The sequence below is a fragment of the Falco rusticolus genome, chromosome 1 (genome assembly GCF_015220075.1).
Source record: "Falco rusticolus isolate bFalRus1 chromosome 1, bFalRus1.pri, whole genome shotgun sequence".
In the NCBI taxonomy this organism is placed as follows: Eukaryota; Metazoa; Chordata; class Aves; order Falconiformes; family Falconidae; genus Falco; species Falco rusticolus.
Window position 1 is genome coordinate 26076134 of NC_051187.1, and position 18417 is coordinate 26094550.

Consider the following 18417-nt stretch of genomic DNA (forward strand, 5'->3'; position numbering starts at 1 on the left):
CATTCTAAGACAGGGGTCCTCAAACTACGGCCAGTGGGCCGGATACAGCCCTCCAGGGTCCTCAATCCGGGCCCCCTTATTTACAGAACCCCCTGCCAGGGGTTGGGGGGGAAACCAAGCAGCCGCAGATGACTGCCTGCCACTTCATCCGGGCGCTGACCTCCTGTTCAAAAAGTTTGAGGACCCCTGTTCTAAGGTGTAATACCAAAAGCTATGCATGAAACTTATAAGCTTCAAAAGGTATAACAAGTATATTTAGAAAAAAAAGAGGAGGGGGGAACAGCAAAGCCTCATGCAGAATCATAAAGTTCTAATGTGGCATTCATCCTCAGAACAAATACCTCTGGTTCTAAATCCTGTTGCTCTGCAGTCAGAGACAAGCTCTTAATTCTTTCATATGCCCAGCTGACATAAAAACTAAGGTGTTTGTTTTTTTAATTTTGGTTTATCCCCTTTCCAATTTTCAAGTGCCAAGACAAAATTAGTGCAGAAAAATACATACAAATTTTTTTCTAAGGGTTCAAAATAAAGTATGCTTTGAAACATTGTTCCCTCTTTCATATCTGTTCTCCCTTGCTGCAGAACTAAACAGTGGATGTCCAGGGCTTTTCTTGACTGAGAAGGTACTGTTAAAAGAGAGAAAAGAAAAAAAAAAATTGGTTTAGTGTCCTGTGTAACTTCTTAAAAATGGAATTAGAGGAGTCTTTGCAAGATATTGCAAAAAGTGTTTTCAAGCAAACAAAAAAAACCCCAACCCCACAGCATAGCTCTAATCTGGGTAGCTTAATTTTAAAGGCACATAAATGTAATCATTGATCACATTTGTAAATAGCCGCTCTGACATCTGGGGAAGGTGTATATATAACCTCCTCTAACATGGGGAAGAGGAAAATCAGAAAACAGCCCAGCAAGTGATTAGCGAAGTCAGGAGAGGAAAACAAGTCTTACCAAGCTCTAGTCCCGGCTAGCCCCAAGCTTAGTAGTTGTCAGCTGTTTCTGATTGGCACTGGGAAAAGTTATGAGCCGTTTTGATTTCAAGGTAGTGCTGTGTATAACCAGGAAGGAAAAAAGTGTTGTAGAAACAATCTGGCTTTATACTCACCCTTTGAAACAGTAGCAGTGCTTGGAGACTTGAGAGGAACTAATGTATGATGCCTTTTTTGTTTGTTTGGTTTTTAGTGGGTTTCTTAATTTGTTTTGTTAATCAATGGTAGTCCTCTCAAACTACCTCATAAAGGGCATGGGAAGTACCTTTTACTTTAAAAATGTTCATTTACCAAATTTACAGTAGCATTTTTGGGCTTGGGTATTTATAAAATCTACCATAATATTTAATTTATTGGTGTGCAGTATTCTAACCAGCTGTGTTCAGCTGCGCTCTTACTGACATAGTGGGTATAGCACTCTGAGATTGGAAGATACTGCAGGACTGGGGATTCCTGCACCTTTTCCAGTGTCTGACTCAGCTGGTTACCTGGCCTGTGTTCAGTTGCCTCTGTAAACTAGGACTGTCTTACCCTTTCTGTAGAAGATGAAACTCAACACTTTCAATCAAAGATGCTAGCAGTCGTAACGTAATCAGTAAAAGCAATAAGCAGTTACTCAGTTACTCTTTTTTTCCTTGTACATGTGTATTTATTAAAAAGATGTTATTGCTAATGCTTTTATATTCCAAGTTATAATAGAACATAGCTTTATAGTAAACTCATTAGTGAATCTATATTCCAGAGTCCATTAAAATTTGTTGTGTTGATGCAGCATACCACAGCATTAGTGAAGGCTTGCTTTCATTTAATAAGTTCAGGCCCTGAATTGCACGTGCAGGAGACTGTAGAGTATCTGGAGGTACTCGGCAACACTTACTTTGACTTTTTCCTTTCTAATAATTTGCATACTTGACCACTGGTAATGTGGGTTGAGGTCACTATGCAAGAGTGAGCGTTTAGAAACAGTCAGGGGCTTTGCAGAGCAGTGTGTGACGTAAGAGCTGTACCTTTCTGCACACACGAGGGGGCAGAGTTAACCTTTGCATTTTTACTAATACTTATGTCAAAACTTGCTGATTTCGTTGGAGGAAAGAAGGGGCAGAGAGTGAGCTTTGGCCTCTCTGGTTAGGAGTCTGCTGTGCTTCAAAAGCTAAAAATAAGGCTTTGTACCCAGTTTTGTTGCATCGTATTTGCAGTCTGAAGTGCCCTTGTATTCTTAGTTGCTTAGGGAGCGAACTCTGGGAAATCTGCAGAGGTGAGGAAGGGCTAGTTTTTCCTGCAAATGGGTGGTGAACTGCTGCAGGTAGGTTCTACAGCTTGAGCCATACTTGGAACTAATACTGTTTTGGAAAATCCACAGTAAGTGGTGAATAGGAGGAGACAACAACAGCACAGCTGCTTTATGAGGTTCCAGTAGCGTAGTGAATGTAAGTTTTATTACAGTGCAATGCAACAACCAAGAAGCATGCTTTTTGTAAAATAACTTTAGGAAGGAATGTATAGTTTCTTTCCCTGCCCCCAGGTATCCAGGTGCTGTTTGATAAAATTCAATGTAGTCATCCCTATTTCTAGAATCTAGAAAGTAAATCGCAAAGGGGAGTGGTTACAGGCTTGTTGCAGAGGCAGCAGTGTAACAGAGTCCTTTAAAGTCAGAGCTGGGAGTAAGCAACACATTGTTATTTTTTACGTACAAACTTGCTGTGTTTGTATGTAGATCCAGAAAAGACAACATTCAGCTGCTTGAAGGACATTGAGGCAGATCTTTTACAGAGCTTGAAATGTCTTGTATGTGACTTCAGTTGTGCTGTTGAGCAGAAAAGTGTAGTTCAGTATTTGTGAACTTACCAAGATTTTTTTAATACAAATGTGGAACCAAAGCTGGCAAAAGTTATGTCTCGGCCTGACTTGCAATGAGAGAGTTCGTCTCCTTTCATGCGTGCTATCATTGTTAAAAAATTCAGGGGGTTTTATTTTGAAGAAAAACTTCTATAATGTGTGATGCTTGGAGCAGAGGATTCTACATTGCATTGTCTGAAATGTGGTCAGTAGCTGCTCACTTAGAAATACGGTACAGTGAGCTTGTAGCATCTGTGATCTGCTCCCTAGGTGGCTGATTTTGGAAGGCTGGGGAGGTGTGGGGCAGAACTTGGTTTTCTACCATGTAAGCTGTAATGCTGCTGAAGTTTAAATGCTATAGGGATTACAATATGATAATTTAAAAAAATATCTATATATTTTAAAGTCTGACTTAGGTCTAGGATCTACTTGTATTCTGCCTGTACTTAGCATGATAGGTGAGAATAATTATCTTACTTTAGTGTTTTCTTTGAGTCATAGCCACAAACAAAAACATTTGGGGAATCTCTTCAGTAAGCCTGGATTTTGTCTTAAATTACTCAGTTCGCAAATGTTAATCTAGAAATAACAGTCTCAACACCAGCTGGCAAGAAGATATGATGCCTTTCTACTCCTTCAGTTACATCTCTCTTGAGAATAAAAAGACTGGTTGTATAAGTATGCTTAAAATCTCCAGCTAAACCAGCCCATACACGTAGGGCTCATAACTGTAAAATGCTTAATGACCACCAAAGTTAAATGATCTTAAAAGTTACTTTAATTTAGAGTCCGTAATTTCTGCAGTAGAATTATTTCAAGTATGGCATGGCAGAAACAGCTAGGGCTCTCGGCAGAAGCACCCTAAGCAGGTTACTGTCTCCCTTGCACAAATTTTATAGACATTTTCTCCCTTTGCATAGGTAGTGCAGCTTACCATCTGTAAAGAGATGGGTTTAAATACTGCAAGTGGTCCTTTATACTCCTTGAAGATAAGTGTTACCTCTTACTTCAGAACAGTGTAGGGACTCTGTTCCCAGCCTGCATCTTCAGGATATTTGTAAAACCTGATCGGGGATTTTTTCATGATGTTCTAGTTTAACCAAACACTATAGAGATGGCAAGGGGTGAGGTTTCCAGTCCAGTGATAGTCTGGATTCTTTAAATATTATTTTTTGGACTCTAATACTAAGGCACTTAATGTCTTACTTTGCTTTATCAGACGATCGAGCACGTAGGTCTCCTCGGAAGCTTCCCACATCTTTGAAGAAGGAAGAAAGGAAGTGGGTTCCGCCTAAATTCCTGCCACACAAATATGATGTCAAGCTGAAAAATGAAGATAAGGTAATTTTTTTGCTTGAATCCTTTTTATTAGAACAGAAATATGCAAGTTTAATTAAATGATCGCTATTGGTGTGTCTATACAGCACAATGTGGTACTTCCTGCTGGAGTCATAGTACTGGAAGCAGGGTGGCTGTAGCTGACGGTGAGGCTGACTGGGCTGGTGGTTTCTGTGTATAATTGGGTTTTGTGTGTGGGAACACCTGACGGTTCCCTGGTACCACATGCTGAGTTACAGTGCTGCAGTAGCTTTAAAGCGGTTGCTGTTACTAGCTAATCTCTGGTCAGGCAGTTAATGAGACTTGGTCAGAGGTAGGCTAGTTAAATCATGAGTGGAAGTTGCTGTTTTTCTAACTGAGCTTCTGAGAGTCATAGGTAGCTGTGCTTCAGGAGGCTCTGTGTAGCTGCAGTACCACTGCATGCTTTTTGTCATCTGTTTTCTAATTTGACAAGGGAGGCGGTGCTGACCTCAATTTAATGAGTACTGCTTGTAGAGTTACTCCTCTGGTCTCAAGGAAAAAAAATCAAAACAAAATAAACATCAATATGTAAAAGCTTTTAAATTAGTAGCAAGTACAAGCTGGAGGAAGGTCAGAGGTAAAGCAATGGCTTTGGCAAGAAATCTGCAACATAATGTGTTTTACTTTTCTGGCTAACTGAATCTCCTACTGATCTCTGTGCGCCTCAGTTCTGCAAGTTCTGTTTCGTTTGTTCTGAGTCTTCACAACAGAGCTTTGGAAAAGAAGAGTTTGTGGATGTGAAGCAGTACAATGATTCTTGCTACTTTTAGCCATATGATATGTATTTATAATGTGGTTAGAAGTTAAGTATTAACAGTCTGTTTGTTATCTCCAAGATCATCAGCAACGTACCAGCAGATAGCTTAGCCCGTACAGAGCGTCCTCCCAACAAAGAGATCCTGAGATACTTCATCCGTCACAATGCACTACGGGCTGGCACATGTGAGAATGCCCCATGGGTAGTGGAGGATGAGTTAGTGAAGAAATACTCTCTCCCCAGTAAATTTAGTGACTTCTTGCTTGACCCACATAAGGTAAGAGTTCCTGTAAGTGCCTCTTTGCATTCCCATCCGTTCCCTCCCCCCCCCCTAAACAAGTCTTGGCAGAGGCTTCGGTGTGCCAGTTAGGTTTTGGTGCACCCAAGCTTACATCAACATCGATGCAGAACAGGAAGGCCCACTCTTTTGAAGATTGACCCTTTGAGAGGTGACATAGCTTGAATGTCTGAAACAGTGGTCTGCTTTGAAAATGTGAGGTGTAACTGCCTTTTCTTGATTTCCCCCTCCCCCCACCCCCACTAGCTTGTATTACTTGTCTACAAGTAAAGATGTGGTTTCCTGGTGTCAGACAAATGGCAGAGCTATGGTCCTTACCTGGTAATGTCAGTTATTGGGCCCTTTTCATGGTTACAATGCAAGAGCTGAGTGTATTTGACTTCATGATGATTGGTTCTTTTATGGCATTGGATTGAGTGATGGCAGATAACACAAATTTTGTACGAAATACTCCAAGTCACAGGGATGTTGTGTTTGGGGTTTTTTTCCCACCCAGCCCTTTGTAATGACCAGCCAAATATACTGTCAACTGAGTAAATGCCATATCATGAAATCTGCTGTCTCAAAATCCATCTTTGCGTAGAAAGCACTATTTTGTTCACTTACCAAAACTCACTTTTTTTCATGGACTTGGTCTTTGTCAAGTGTTCTTCTAAAACTAGAAGATATATGTTAGCTCTATCTCTTTTTCCTCATCAGGAGGAGAACACTTTTCTAGCAGGCTTCTATGGACTCTTCTGGATGCTTGTAAATTTGCTTAAAGGGAAAAATAAATTCTTCATACTTGAGCTGTGTTCACCCTTGTTGTAATGTTTAGGGCCACTGCCTTGACAGAAATTAAAGTATTTGCTGGTGGTGTATACCGTTCTTTTATTCAGCATACTGATGGATGTATGCCCTTAGTATAAGAAAAATGCACAACTAACATCTTTGGTTTGACTCTCAGAAGTGCTTAGCTTTGAGTTTGGGGTAACACTTTCTGTAGTCTGTTTCCCACTTGGCACAGTGATTAAACTTTATGTTGATGTTTTAAATTTTGATATGTGGCCAGATAATTTATTAATTCAGAATTAGTGTTCTGGCAAAATAACTTTGTATAAGTTGGATTATACAATATAAATTGTAGATCTAACATTTGTGAATTTGTAATTATTATGATTCATATCAATGCTGGATGCTTTTTGCTTAGGTAATTCTCTTCAGCAAAGATTTCAACACAGAATTTTTTTGAAATGAAGTTATGTAGGTACTGGATTGGTGATTGTGCAATCTTCAGTAAAAACTTCTGTTTTTACTAGTGAAGCCTCTTTAAACTAAAATGTTCAAGAGGGAATGTCCATGGGCCAGAAGATCTGCATTTTCCTATGGCAGTCTTAACTTGATGACATTTGTGTATGTCTGTTCTGCTTGCACCTTTTGCTGTGCTTACCACTGTGCAGTTTTTTATTGCTAAGGAATCTGAAATTTTCACCCCCTGATTTCTGGTGATTTTACCCATAACCTAAAGTTTATATCCTTGCATTTTATTTTTTACTTTTTGAAATACATTACTATTCTGGGTACATCCTGACACTGAATTTGGGATGCTGAGATAGTCCTGAAATAATTCTCTTTGGCTCTGGGTTAAGCTGTCCTGTGCTAAAAGTGTGCTGTCAGCTTATTTCAGTAGCTTAAAAACAGTCAGATACTCAGTCACACTAGTTCAGAACTGACTCCTGTCTCGCCTTCATTCTAGATGCTTTCAGGCAGTTCAGAAGTCAGACTCTGAACTCCTGTCACCCATCTCTCTGTGCTCCTTCAGTTTTCTTCTGGGTGGTGAGGTGGGTGGGGTCCAGGACTGAAACCTACCTGATTCACTAAGAAATCTGTAGGCAGAGGAATAGCTGAAATTAATGTCAGTACTTTCCAGGTAAACCCCCTCCCCACAACATTTGAAGTAGAAGCAAAGTGGTTTTGTGTAATGTAGTTGGAAACTTTTAAAATTCTTTGTGGTGTTTAATTTTATAAAGTTAAATGTGAACTTTCAGGAATGAGCTAATGACCTCATAACCAATGTAGTGACTACAGTGCAGAATATTGGAAGCTGTTGCAGGAGCCCGTTACCCTTAACATATTGAGTAGTCCTTGTTCATTGGAAAAATACATCAAAACCAGGCAAAAATAATTGACAGAAAAGGATCTAATAACTTTTACCTTTAAATATTAACATAAAAGCATTCTTTCTTTAATTTCAGTACATGACTCTCAACCCTGCAACCAAGAGGAAGAGCTCTCGATCACCTGATAGAAAGCCTTCTAAGAAATCCAAAGCTGATGGATCATCCCTGGGCCAGCAACTGAGCCCTACTCTGTGGTGCCATGTGCATTTGGAGAAATCTATTGTTGGCTCGCCACTGAAGGTGAAAAACTCTAAGAATTCAAAATGTCCTAAAGAGGAGCTGGAAGAAGTGATGAAAATTGTGTCACCTGCTAAACTTGGTTCTAACTTTCACATTCCAAAGAGGAGCCAACTGGGAAAGGGCAGCAACAAATCCTTGGACAAAAAGCAAAGAGGCAAAAGGGTTCTGAATGGGCAGAAGTCATCAGGGAAATCAAAGTCTCCTAGGAAAGGCTTGAAGACCCCTAAGATGAAAATGAAACAAATGACGCTACTGGACATGGCTAAAGGTACTGCTAAGGTGTCCAGGGCTTCCAGGAATTCTGGAGGCACCCCTAGGTCTTCCAGCAAACCCCAGAAGCATCTTCCTCCTGCAGCACTCCATCTCATTGCCTATTACAAAGAAAATAAAGACCGGGAAGACAAAAAAAGTGCTCTTTCTTGCATCATCTCCAAAACAGCTAGGTTACTCTCAAATGAGGATCGTGCCCGTCTCCCTGAGGATTTGCGAGGGTTAGTACAGAAACGTTATGAGCTTCTAGAGCACAGGAAGAAATGGGCCACCATGACAGAGGAGCAGCGAAAGGAGTACATGAAGAAGAAAAGGGAGAAGCTGAAAGAGAAACTGAAGGAAAGAGCCAAGGAGCGGAAGGAGAAGGAGATGAAGGAAAAAATGGAAAAGCAGAAAAGATATGAGGACCAAGATCTTAAAGGGAAGACCTTGCCTACTTTTAAACTGGTTGATACTCCAGAAGGACTTCCTAATACGCTCTTTGGGGACGTTGCCATGGTGGTGGAGTTCCTGAGCTGTTACTCAGGGTTATTGATGCCAGATGCTCAGTATCCCATTACAGCAGTTTCCCTGATGGAAGCGCTTTGTGCAGAAAAGGGAGGCTTCCTTTATTTGAACCGAGTACTGGTCATTCTTTTGCAGACCCTGCTGCAGGATGAAATTGCTGAAGATTACGCTGAGCTGGGCATGAAGCTTTCTGAAATACCACTTACTTTGCATTCTGCTTCTGAGTTGGTTCGCCTGTGCCTACGCAAGTCAGATGTGCAAGAGGAAAGTGAGGTCTCAGATAATGTAGATGAAAGCAAGGATTCAGCAACTTTTGAGGATAATGAAGTACAGGATGAGTTTCTGGAGAAACTGGAGACATCAGAGTTCTTTGAGTTGACTCCTGAAGAGAAATTGCGGATACTTGGAGCACTGTGCCACCGGATTCTAATGACGTACTCGGTGCAGGACCATGTGGAGGCCAAGCAGCAGACATCAGCTGAGCTGTGGAAGGAGCGCCTGGCTATCTTGAAGGAAGAAAATGACAAGAAAAGAGCAGAAAAACAGAAACGAAAAGAAATGGTGGCCAAGAACAAGGAGAATGGGAAAGACGAGAATTTGATGGCAAGAAATGAAAAGAAAAAAAATGATATGATGAAAATAGAGCACCGGCTAGAAATAGAAGCTGATGATATGATCAGTGCTGTGAAGAGCAGGCGCCTTCATGCCATCCAAGCCAAGAAAGAGAGGGAGCAACAAGAAATACAAATGAGAGGTGAGAACAATACCAGAAGAGTAGTGTGTGTGTGTTGTGGAGAGGAATAACTTAATGGCAAATCTGACAGCTTATTTTCAAAGCATGACGTGGGATTTACTTACTGGAGAAGTTTAATTCAGCTGCTGTGGTTCCTGTGGCAGCTGAAAATCTGAAATGCTAAGAAAAAGCAGTAACTGCTTCTAGATTTTTATCTGTTGGCATCTTTTTGTTGAGTACCTTTCTAACTCTGCCATGCCCAGGAAGGTTGGAGAACAAAAAATAAGTTTTGGGGACACAAAACAAAAAAAACCAACTTGACTATGCCCGAACATCTTCTGGCTGTTACGTACACAGATATTTCCTGCCTAAAAGCTAGTTCCTACAGCTGCTGCTGACCTGCCAATGCATGGCAGCAAGGCCAGCAATGCTAGCAGCCCTTTTTTCAGATAACGACTTGGGCAATAAATTTCAGTTTACATTTTCTCACTTTAAAGAATTAGTTAAAGTGTCCACTCAAACCTCTTATAAATAATGAGTTTCAATATCAAACTTTGTATGCCTCTGTGTAAGTAGTGCTTTTTGCTAAGAAGTATGGAATAAAAAAGGAAAAATACTTTGGAATTACACTTCAGGGATTTTTTTTTTTTCCTTGTAAATGTGGGTACTGGGCAGATGGAAGCAGGCAGGATAGCTCATCTAGGTTGTTACTTACCTGCTGAAACAGTTGAGGGACAAGCATCCTGCAAGGAGCCTGGCTTACACACCTTGGCTCGGATCTGGAAGTGTGTGTTCAAAGAGACCAAGAATAGGTAGATCATGTGGGATACCCTGGGGCTCCTAATGAAGTAGATTGGGTACAACCATGCCTCATGTTGAAAGTAAATAGATTTTTCAGATCTTCTGTTAAGAACTGTGAGTCTCAGAAGTACCAATAAACTGCTGAAGATCTGGAGTGCTGTCCTAATTCTTCAGAATAACAAAATACCAAATATCTAATGTGCTACAGCTGCATGGCGTGTTAGCCCCAATTCTTGTAGTGTTCCAGTTATTTGACAGCAAGTTCAAGTTCATGGTAAGATTTTAGTGCAAAATTACAGTTTGGACACTATTCCTTGGGATACTTCTTGTCGTTCTCACTTCATAGTTTGTGGTAGTTACATATGAAGAAAAGCAATATTACATTGATGGAGGTAAGAACCCTTACTTGCTTGCATGCTGAGAAAGTTTAATTCATTCTTTTGGACTCCACAAGAAAAACTAGGTCTCTGGCAGGGAAGGAAGAATAAAGCCTTTCATTAAGGGTTTGAATTCCTATTGCTTCCTTTCAACATAACGAACACCAACATTTCAGGCATCCAGGGCTTCTTTTACCTGTTAAGCGATTGCTACCAGGCATGAAGGTACCCTCAGATTATCAAAGATCCGGGTTAATGTTGATAGTGCAGTAGTTAGGGCTGCAGGGTTGGCAGCTCAGGGCTAATCTGTTCAGGACTTCAGACTCAGGGGCTGGTGTGGTCTCAGGCAGTGGAAAAATAGTTCTGGATAGCCACAATGAGAACTGCACCAGTGTGCTCCTGCCATCACACCAGCTTTTTCGGCATGCTGGCTTTCATGCCACTTCAGTTGCATTTGCTTTTTGTAATGTTGATATCTCTGGAGGAAGTAAGAGAGTAGTTGCTGACAGAACACCTATTGTGCAGTGATTTTAATGTGTATATATATATGAATATTGAACCACTGCACAGTAGGTGTTCTGTCAGCAACTACTCCTTTACATATATAGAGATATGTATCTCACAGTCACAGGTTTTTTTCACCACTCTAGAAACATCTGTAACACTGGGAGAACTAACCTCTTTCAAGTTAAGCCTATCAAAATTGCAGCCAGTGCTACCAAACTAGTCTCAGCTCAAAAAAGAGGCCAGTGTAAGAAAGCATAATATTTTGTTGTTCTTCTTCTTTCTTGGCTTCAAAAGCAGTCAATGCTGAACTTCCTGTTGAGGTAACATGATTAATATCTGTATTTTCATAGTTGTAGAAGTCTGGCTACTTCCATTTCCATGTTACTGCAGCACTTACTAATTGTTCTTTGCCTCATCGCGCCATGAAGCAATAGCCCCCAGTGTGCTGGAGAAGAATGGAGAGCTGGAAGCTTATACAGCTAACAGAGCCCGCTAGAGAGGAGAGTGAGACTAGCTTGCCATTGCAACGGAAGATGGCATGCAGGAAGGAACCCTTCAGTTCGGTGTCTTTGTTCCCTGTTTGAACATTTTTGGCATATGAGTAAATTTCAGTTTTTGTTCTTTCCTTGCCTATTCCTTATTCTGGCAATTAATCTGGTGTTTACAGTTGGACAGAAAAAATACCTGTCTCATGAGTGCCCATGGTATTCCATGTTGTAAGCATTGAAGTTTACTGCCAGTTTGGCTTGGTTTGGTTGGAGTCTTGGCTCTTGAGGGGAGGGTGCTGAGTAGGAGGGAAGTGTACCTTGTGGTGATACCATGAGGTGATGGCAGCAAGTCTTGAGAAGGTGTCAAGGAGAGAAATTCGGGGGGAATCATATTACCTCTGTCTCCTAGTGGAAGGTGAGGAGCATACCTCCAGTAGTACACATCTGCTGTTGTGGTTTGCAAGAGTCAGATTTGGGTGACATGAGGCATTTGGTACTGTGAGACTGGCTGTTGCTACTTGTTTGGATTTTGGTGTTTTGACATAAGGACAGGTTGTAAGGTAGGGATTGTGTAGCTGCTTGTATCTGGCAGGTATGGCTTCAACAGAACAATTTTGCCATGCTGCAATTACTGTAAGTTGGTACATTATACAAAAGCTGATATAGTGTGTTGGTGTAACAAACACAAGGAGTATGTTCTTCAGCATGTCTCCTCTAATCAGTGAGGATTGATTACATTGGCAGGACTTCAGAGACTTACCGAGTATTTACTAAGCAACTGTTATCAAACCTATCTTGATACAGAAAGTAGTTGCAAGAGAAAGAGTAGGTAGTAGCCCTGGCAAGTCCTAGCAAGATGTTAGCTTTCTCCCTGGGACAGCAGCCAGCCTATGACCACTATATGCTCGCTTTTGCCTGCCCCACTCCACCTCACCCCTTCCGTATGGTCTCATTCCATCTGTTTCAAACCTACCTTTGTGATGCAAAGTTAAGTCTTCATTTCTTCATGCTTTTTATTGTTTCCCTCAAGTTTTCTCAGGGTACAGAAAAATGTTGCCCATAGCCATTTGTGGAAGTTGTGAAGGGGTGATGTGTTTGTCAGATTGAGATCAGGCTCTGAAGAGCCAGTGTGAGTCAGTATGAGGTCTTGTTCCTTTTTGTTCAGGCGGTTCTTGGTGAAAGTACACCTGTTCTTCAGAGATGGGCAAAAATAGAGGCTCTTGAACAGACATGAGAAGCATAAATCTTGTTGATGTTAAATGTTGTCTCCTGTCAGAAGTTGCCTTGCTTCTTACCTAGATATGTGAAATTACATGCTCTGTTCTTTAAGACCCTTGCCAAGGAACCTGTGATGCCAGGATTTAAGCCACTTCGTATTTTTCTTTCCCCTCCTTTTTGTCAACAGCTATGGATATTGAGAGCTACTGAAACTCCAGAATACTTCTGTCATGAGTGGGAAACTTGAAGTTTCTATTTTAATGCTCTTCCACATCATAGCACATATCAGACTGGTGGGGGTTGGAAGGGGCTGCTGGAGATGAGCTAGTCCAAGCCCTGCTACAGCAGGTTCTCCTAGAGCAGGTCGCACGGAGTCATGTCCAGGCAGGTTGTGACTGTCTCCAGGGAAGGAGACCCCACAGCCTCTCTGGGCAGCCTGTGCCAGGGCTCTGTCACCCTCAAGGTGAAGAAGCTCTTCCTCACGTTCAGATGGAACTTCTCGTGTTGCAGTTTGTGCCCGTTGCCCCTTGCCCTGTTGCTGGACACTGCTGGAAAGAGCCTGGCCCCGTCCTCCTGACACTTGCCCTTAAGCTGTTTGTGGACATTGATAAGACCTCCTCAGTCTGCTGTTCTCCAGGCTGAATAGGCCCAGCTCTCCCGGCCTTTCCTCGTGAGGGAGATGCTCCAGTCCCCTCACCATCTTTGTAGCCTCTGCTGGGCTCTTTCCGAGCAGTTCCCAGTCTCTCTGGAAAGGGGCAGCCCAGCACTGGACACAGCACTGCACCCTCACCAGAGTGGAGTAGAGAAGGGGGATCACCTGTGAGGTGTTAGGGTATGTGCCTGGGTCACTGTTGTGAAACAGTTGTGCCTGAAAGAGGCCTCCATTGTGCCAGTCTGTTTTTTCAGTAGGTAACGTTGTGGGGGAGCATTCCCCTTACCTGCAGTTATGGAAATATTGGTGTCCATTAGCTGACCTCAGTGCCATCACAGCTGGACGGCTCCCAACACTTGGAAAGCCAGAACAGAAGTCCTTGTCATATATTGTGCAAAGATCTAAATCTTTGACCCTGTTGTTATATGGAATTGCACAGCAATGGATGCCACTTTGTTATCTAAAATGAAAAATAGTAATGAGGACTAATTTCTCCAGACAATTTTTATCCAGACTTTACTCTTTCCTCAGTGCAGTTCATCCTTGACGACTTAATAATTTTCGAGTTTTTTTTTCAAGAATGGTGGGTGGAAAGCAAGCTGAAAGGTGGGTGGCTGTGCTAAAAAAAAAAAGAAAAAAAAGGTTTTGGTGACTTTGGTTAACAGTTTTAACTCCACTGTGTAGTGAAATAAGAGAGTATTAATGCCTGGGTTCAATAAAAGAAAGGTAATACTTCTCTGTGCTAATTCTGACAGTGAAGATGGAGAAAGAAGCAGAGGAAGAAAGAATCCGGAAGCATAAAGCTGCAGCTGAGAAAACTTTCCAGGATGGAATTGCCAAAGCGAAGCTGGTGATGCGCAGGACCCCAGTTGGCACTGATCGTAATCATAACAGGTGGGAAAGGAAATGATCCTGGGCTGCCAGCTCTTTCCTCTGGGTGGAGCTTTATTCAGACAGCAGCCCCCAAAAAGTGATTGATGTGGAGAGTGCTGAGGACTCCCTGTGTATTGAACTGTAGAGGAAAGCGGAGGAGAAGCTTGTGTAGGTAGAGTGTGATGGCCTTCACTGGGTTTACATGGCTGGCTTTTTGAGGCCTTCTTGTGGAGGTCAGAATCCACTAGCCAGTGGAGCTTCAAGTTCTTGCATCCAGTGCTCAAGAACCTAATTTTTTTTCATGTTTGTTGCACAGGAATGCTCTTAGAATGGATTCTAGTAAAAGCTTTTCCTATTTCTCAACTGCTAATATAAAGATATACATACTTTCAGGTTTTTGAGTCAAGCACACAGATGCTTCTCCGCTCTATGCAAATAAAAGTGGGAGTATGTAACTAGGCAGAAGAGGAGACAGGTACGTGTTAACATGTGTGTTTCCTACAGGTACTGGCTGTTTTCAGATGAGGTTCCTGGCTTGTTCATTGAGAAAGGCTGGGTACATGACAGTATAGACTACAGATTCGTCCTTCCCCATCAGAAAAAAGAAGATTTTAGAAGGGACTACAACCCAGGAGGTATGATCAGCCTGTTTCATTGTGGGTATTTCCTTTGTTGCTGTGTGATTGTTAGAATGGATTTGTGACTGTGAGAGAGAAACTGTCTAGTCTTGAGTGTTTTCATGAGGATGCTCTTGATTTAAGCCTTCTGTAAGCTCTAGAAACCTGCACACAGTAGATGTCTGCTCATGGTGATCTCCTTCCTGCTGCTGCAGGATGTCAGACTGCCTGCAGTGTACTGCATCATGTCAGTTGTGGGCTAATACCTCTCTGGCTGACTCTGAACCTGCCAAGCTGCAGCGTGCCACATTTCTTGGACAAGTAGTTGTGTGCTGCAGAGTGAGGGTATCCATCATGCTTCCACCAGTGGCAAGACTCTCAGATTAACCTGTGAAATAGTATCAAGCAGGACAGTCTTGATACCTATAGCTTTGCTGATTGAGGCCGTTTCGGCACGTCCTCCGAGCTTGCCATTCACCTTGTACTGAATAGGCAGGTGAGGTGCAACAACTAGCTGAAGTTCTAATGCTTCCTCTGTAGTTTTGCCTGGTTGACTTGGAGCCTGGATGGTGGAGCCTTGCAGGCAGAACTTGCACATACACAAAAATCAGGCTGTGGGGAAGGAAATACTTCTATGTGGAAATAGCTCTTGGTACAGAAGAGCATGCTATCATCTGACTGTGGTTGCAGTGTCAGTCCTGATCTTTTCTTGCTTCTGAAACGTTGTATTTTCTTGCTTCTGAAACGTCGTAGGCTGGCGCTGCACCTTGTCTACAGCAATGCTCGGTGTGAGGCTATGATCAGAGAGCCCCCACCTGGTGGTGGTTTGTTTTAGACAATGGGCAGAGTAGACATCTGTGAAAGAATGGAACAGGGCAAACCTACAGTGAGATACTTCATCCAGAATGTAACTTTCCAGCCATCTGTGTCATGGTGACCTGTTGAGCTGGAGGTGGTATCATGCAGTGGCCCTCAATGGGTATATTTTCTTATGTGAACTTTTTCAGATATTGACCAGTCATGTTCCTGTACACCAGCTTGCTTCCAGCTGTATTAGTTTCTCAACTGCTGCCTGTGTGTTTACCCAGCTAGTGTGCAAGATTTCAGGAGATTCCTTTTGAAACTTAACAAGCAAAGGCTTAAATAAGCAAAGGTTTAAATTCATGTTAGACTGTTGTCTAAGATGCAGAAATACAAACTATTTAAACTCATTCAGTTCTAAAAGTACTGTGTCAGTATGTAGCTAAAAAGTGAAACTAGTTTAATGTATTTGAATATTGGGAACGCTTTTCTTAATTTTATGTATGTGCTTTATGATGTAGTAATTTTGTTAAGTCCATTACATGGTTTTGTATTTCTATAAATGCATGTATTGTGAGCTTTAGCAAGCTAGTAATGGATTAGTTTTCCCTGACAAATGTATTGCTGGCCTAAATGCTGAATATAAACACCTGGAGAAAGATTAGTTTTTGCAAAATAAAAATGCTTACTGAGGAGGAAGATGAATGAGAAAACACTTGAGCTCGTGCTTTTCTTTTACAGACAAGCGGAGGAGCACAGCCACTGATGGCAGAGCCAGCAAGCTTCACCGGTCTGTGCGTGCTGCACCCCTTCCTGCAGAGACCACTGCACCCAAGCAGGGACAGAACTTATGGTAACACATGTTTTTATAGCTGCAAAGTACTCTAAGCGTAGAGGTCGAGGAAACTAGGCATAGACAGATTTCTTTGGATAAACCCTACTATATATCTATTACTCTTTCGGTACTTAACAGTTTGATTAGTTCAGCAGTCTCCAGGCCTCTGTTACTGGTTAATTACTGGTAGTGAATTGCTAATAGGGCAGCCAGTCCAAAAGCCAGTGGAACCATTATAATCAGTCAGACTTAAAAGCCGCTATAAATTAAACTGGTAAAATGATATTTTGTTGTATTGCTTTTTAAATATTTTATATTCAGAAGAACTGTTAATTTACAATAATTTGTGTGCTTTTTTCAGCATTGGTAAGCACTACTTTAAAAAAAAAAAAAGAGGGAAGCAGTGACCTAGCTAAGCGTGTCTAGGATTTCTTTCATGGTTCATCTTGGCAGACCTGAATTGTGGCACATGGGGTTCTTGAGCACATGCAATTTAAGTTTTCACTGAGATCTTTGGAGACAGGCCTCTATCCTGTGTGTTCTTGAACTATGTGAGACATGCAGAGCCATTCCCCAGCTCCTTGTCAGTGGCTTCTTCCTGGGCTTCACAGCAGACTGTAGTGGTGTCCATTTGTTCTCCTATAGCACCGTACCATGGAACTGATTTTCGTCGCTAATGATAATTATAGCTTAGCAAACTGTTCTTCCATGTTGACAGACTGCTACCCCTTTTAGTGATTCCCAATGCCAAGAATTAGCCACCAATGTGTCTAAGTGAATCAAATCTAAACATTTCTACCTTTGAGCATGCTTGACTGTGACCTGCTCCAATAATTTGCCCTACCAATGTCTTTTACCTTTAAAGAAAATCTGCGTAGGCTGTTGCCCTATGTGGTAAGCAGTGTCCCCATGCCAGAAAATACTGGCTACAGCTTTACCTACTAAACAGATTGCAAAGGACTCTGCATATTTATTTATTTATTTATTTATTTAGATAACCCTGGGAAGCAACTGTCACAAAATACTTGCTCTTGCAGCTCCCCTAATAGCAGTGACTTTTCTCCAGAATTTCCACTGCTGACCCACAAAGTGGGGTTACTTGGTCTTTGATAAACATCACCAGTTGTGACCTTAGCTCCAAAGCATAGTTCCACCGCTGCAAGTTAGAACTACTTTAGTAAAGATGTTCCTGCTCCCCCACCAGGAACTGTCAGACTGAAATGTGTGAATGTCTTAATTCATCTGAACCAGCAGAACTGAGTGCAGACTCTTTCTTTGTATTGCTCTACCCCTTCTCTTTCTTTGCTAGCAGGTCATAGGAGACAGCAGAGTTTCCTGTGCATGCCTCCACTCTGTCCAGTATTGCCACGGCAGATTTCCACCCCTTTCTCAGTGTAGGCCTTTGCATATCTTGTCATATGGCCAAAATTCAAGCAATTGGGCTTTCCTAGGGAATGGGTGCTCAACAGGAGGTTGTAGAAGACAGTATGGTCCACAGGAAAGTCCTCTCTGCTCTTTAACTGCCTCTTCTAATACTTGATCTTCATTTAGCAAAGATGGCAAGATGTGTTTCCAGTAGGACAACTTTATATAAGGAAAACATTAGTTTAAATTAGTAGTGCATATTGCTGTGAACTGAAGACAACATTGAGCCAAAACAGATGACTTAAGTAACACAGAGTCCCTGTAACTTGTTGTTCCAAGCCAAACTTGAAAAAGTATTTGATATTACAGTGTTGAATTGCTCAATCAGTTTGGCAGCACTCAGAGACGTGCTGAGGGAGATCAGATGGTTGCAAAGGCAGGAGTGCTTTACAGAGAAACTAGTCATGGCCCAGGCGAGGCAGCTCTTTGAACCAGTCCTGTACGCTCTCAGGACTGAATTCTGTTATTAAGAGCTGCTTCGTATGAAGTGACCATAATATGCAGTATTCTTTTTTCTTTTCTTTCTTTTTCTTAAAGCGCAATAAAAAGAATTAAGAAGCTTGTTAAAATTAAAAAAGCTTAAAGTGGCAGCCAAAAGCCTAAAGTGCTTTCAAAGACGTTGCCTTAAAGTTTCCATACTAGATGGTCAAAGCAAGTGCTGCCTCTTACCTTTGAAAA

At 41.8% G+C, this 18417-nt stretch overlaps 1 protein-coding gene across 7 annotated transcripts in view; it reads left to right on the forward strand.

Moving 5' to 3' along the window:
• Positions 1-18417, forward strand: part of BAZ1B (bromodomain adjacent to zinc finger domain 1B) — a 50558-nt gene that overhangs the window by 9715 nt on the left and 22426 nt on the right. For all 7 annotated transcript variants that reach the window (XR_005102226.1, XM_037375163.1, XM_037375161.1 and 4 more), the window contains 6 exons: positions 4042-4163; positions 5018-5215; positions 7471-9166; positions 13944-14082; positions 14566-14696; positions 16221-16332. Coding sequence is in view for 6 of the 7 variants with exons in the window: in XM_037375163.1 (XP_037231060.1) it covers positions 4042-4163; positions 5018-5215; positions 7471-9166; positions 13944-14082; positions 14566-14696; positions 16221-16332 (2398 nt within the window). In the remaining variant the exon portion in view is untranslated. The remainder of the gene's footprint in view (positions 1-4041; positions 4164-5017; positions 5216-7470; positions 9167-13943; positions 14083-14565; positions 14697-16220; positions 16333-18417) is intronic.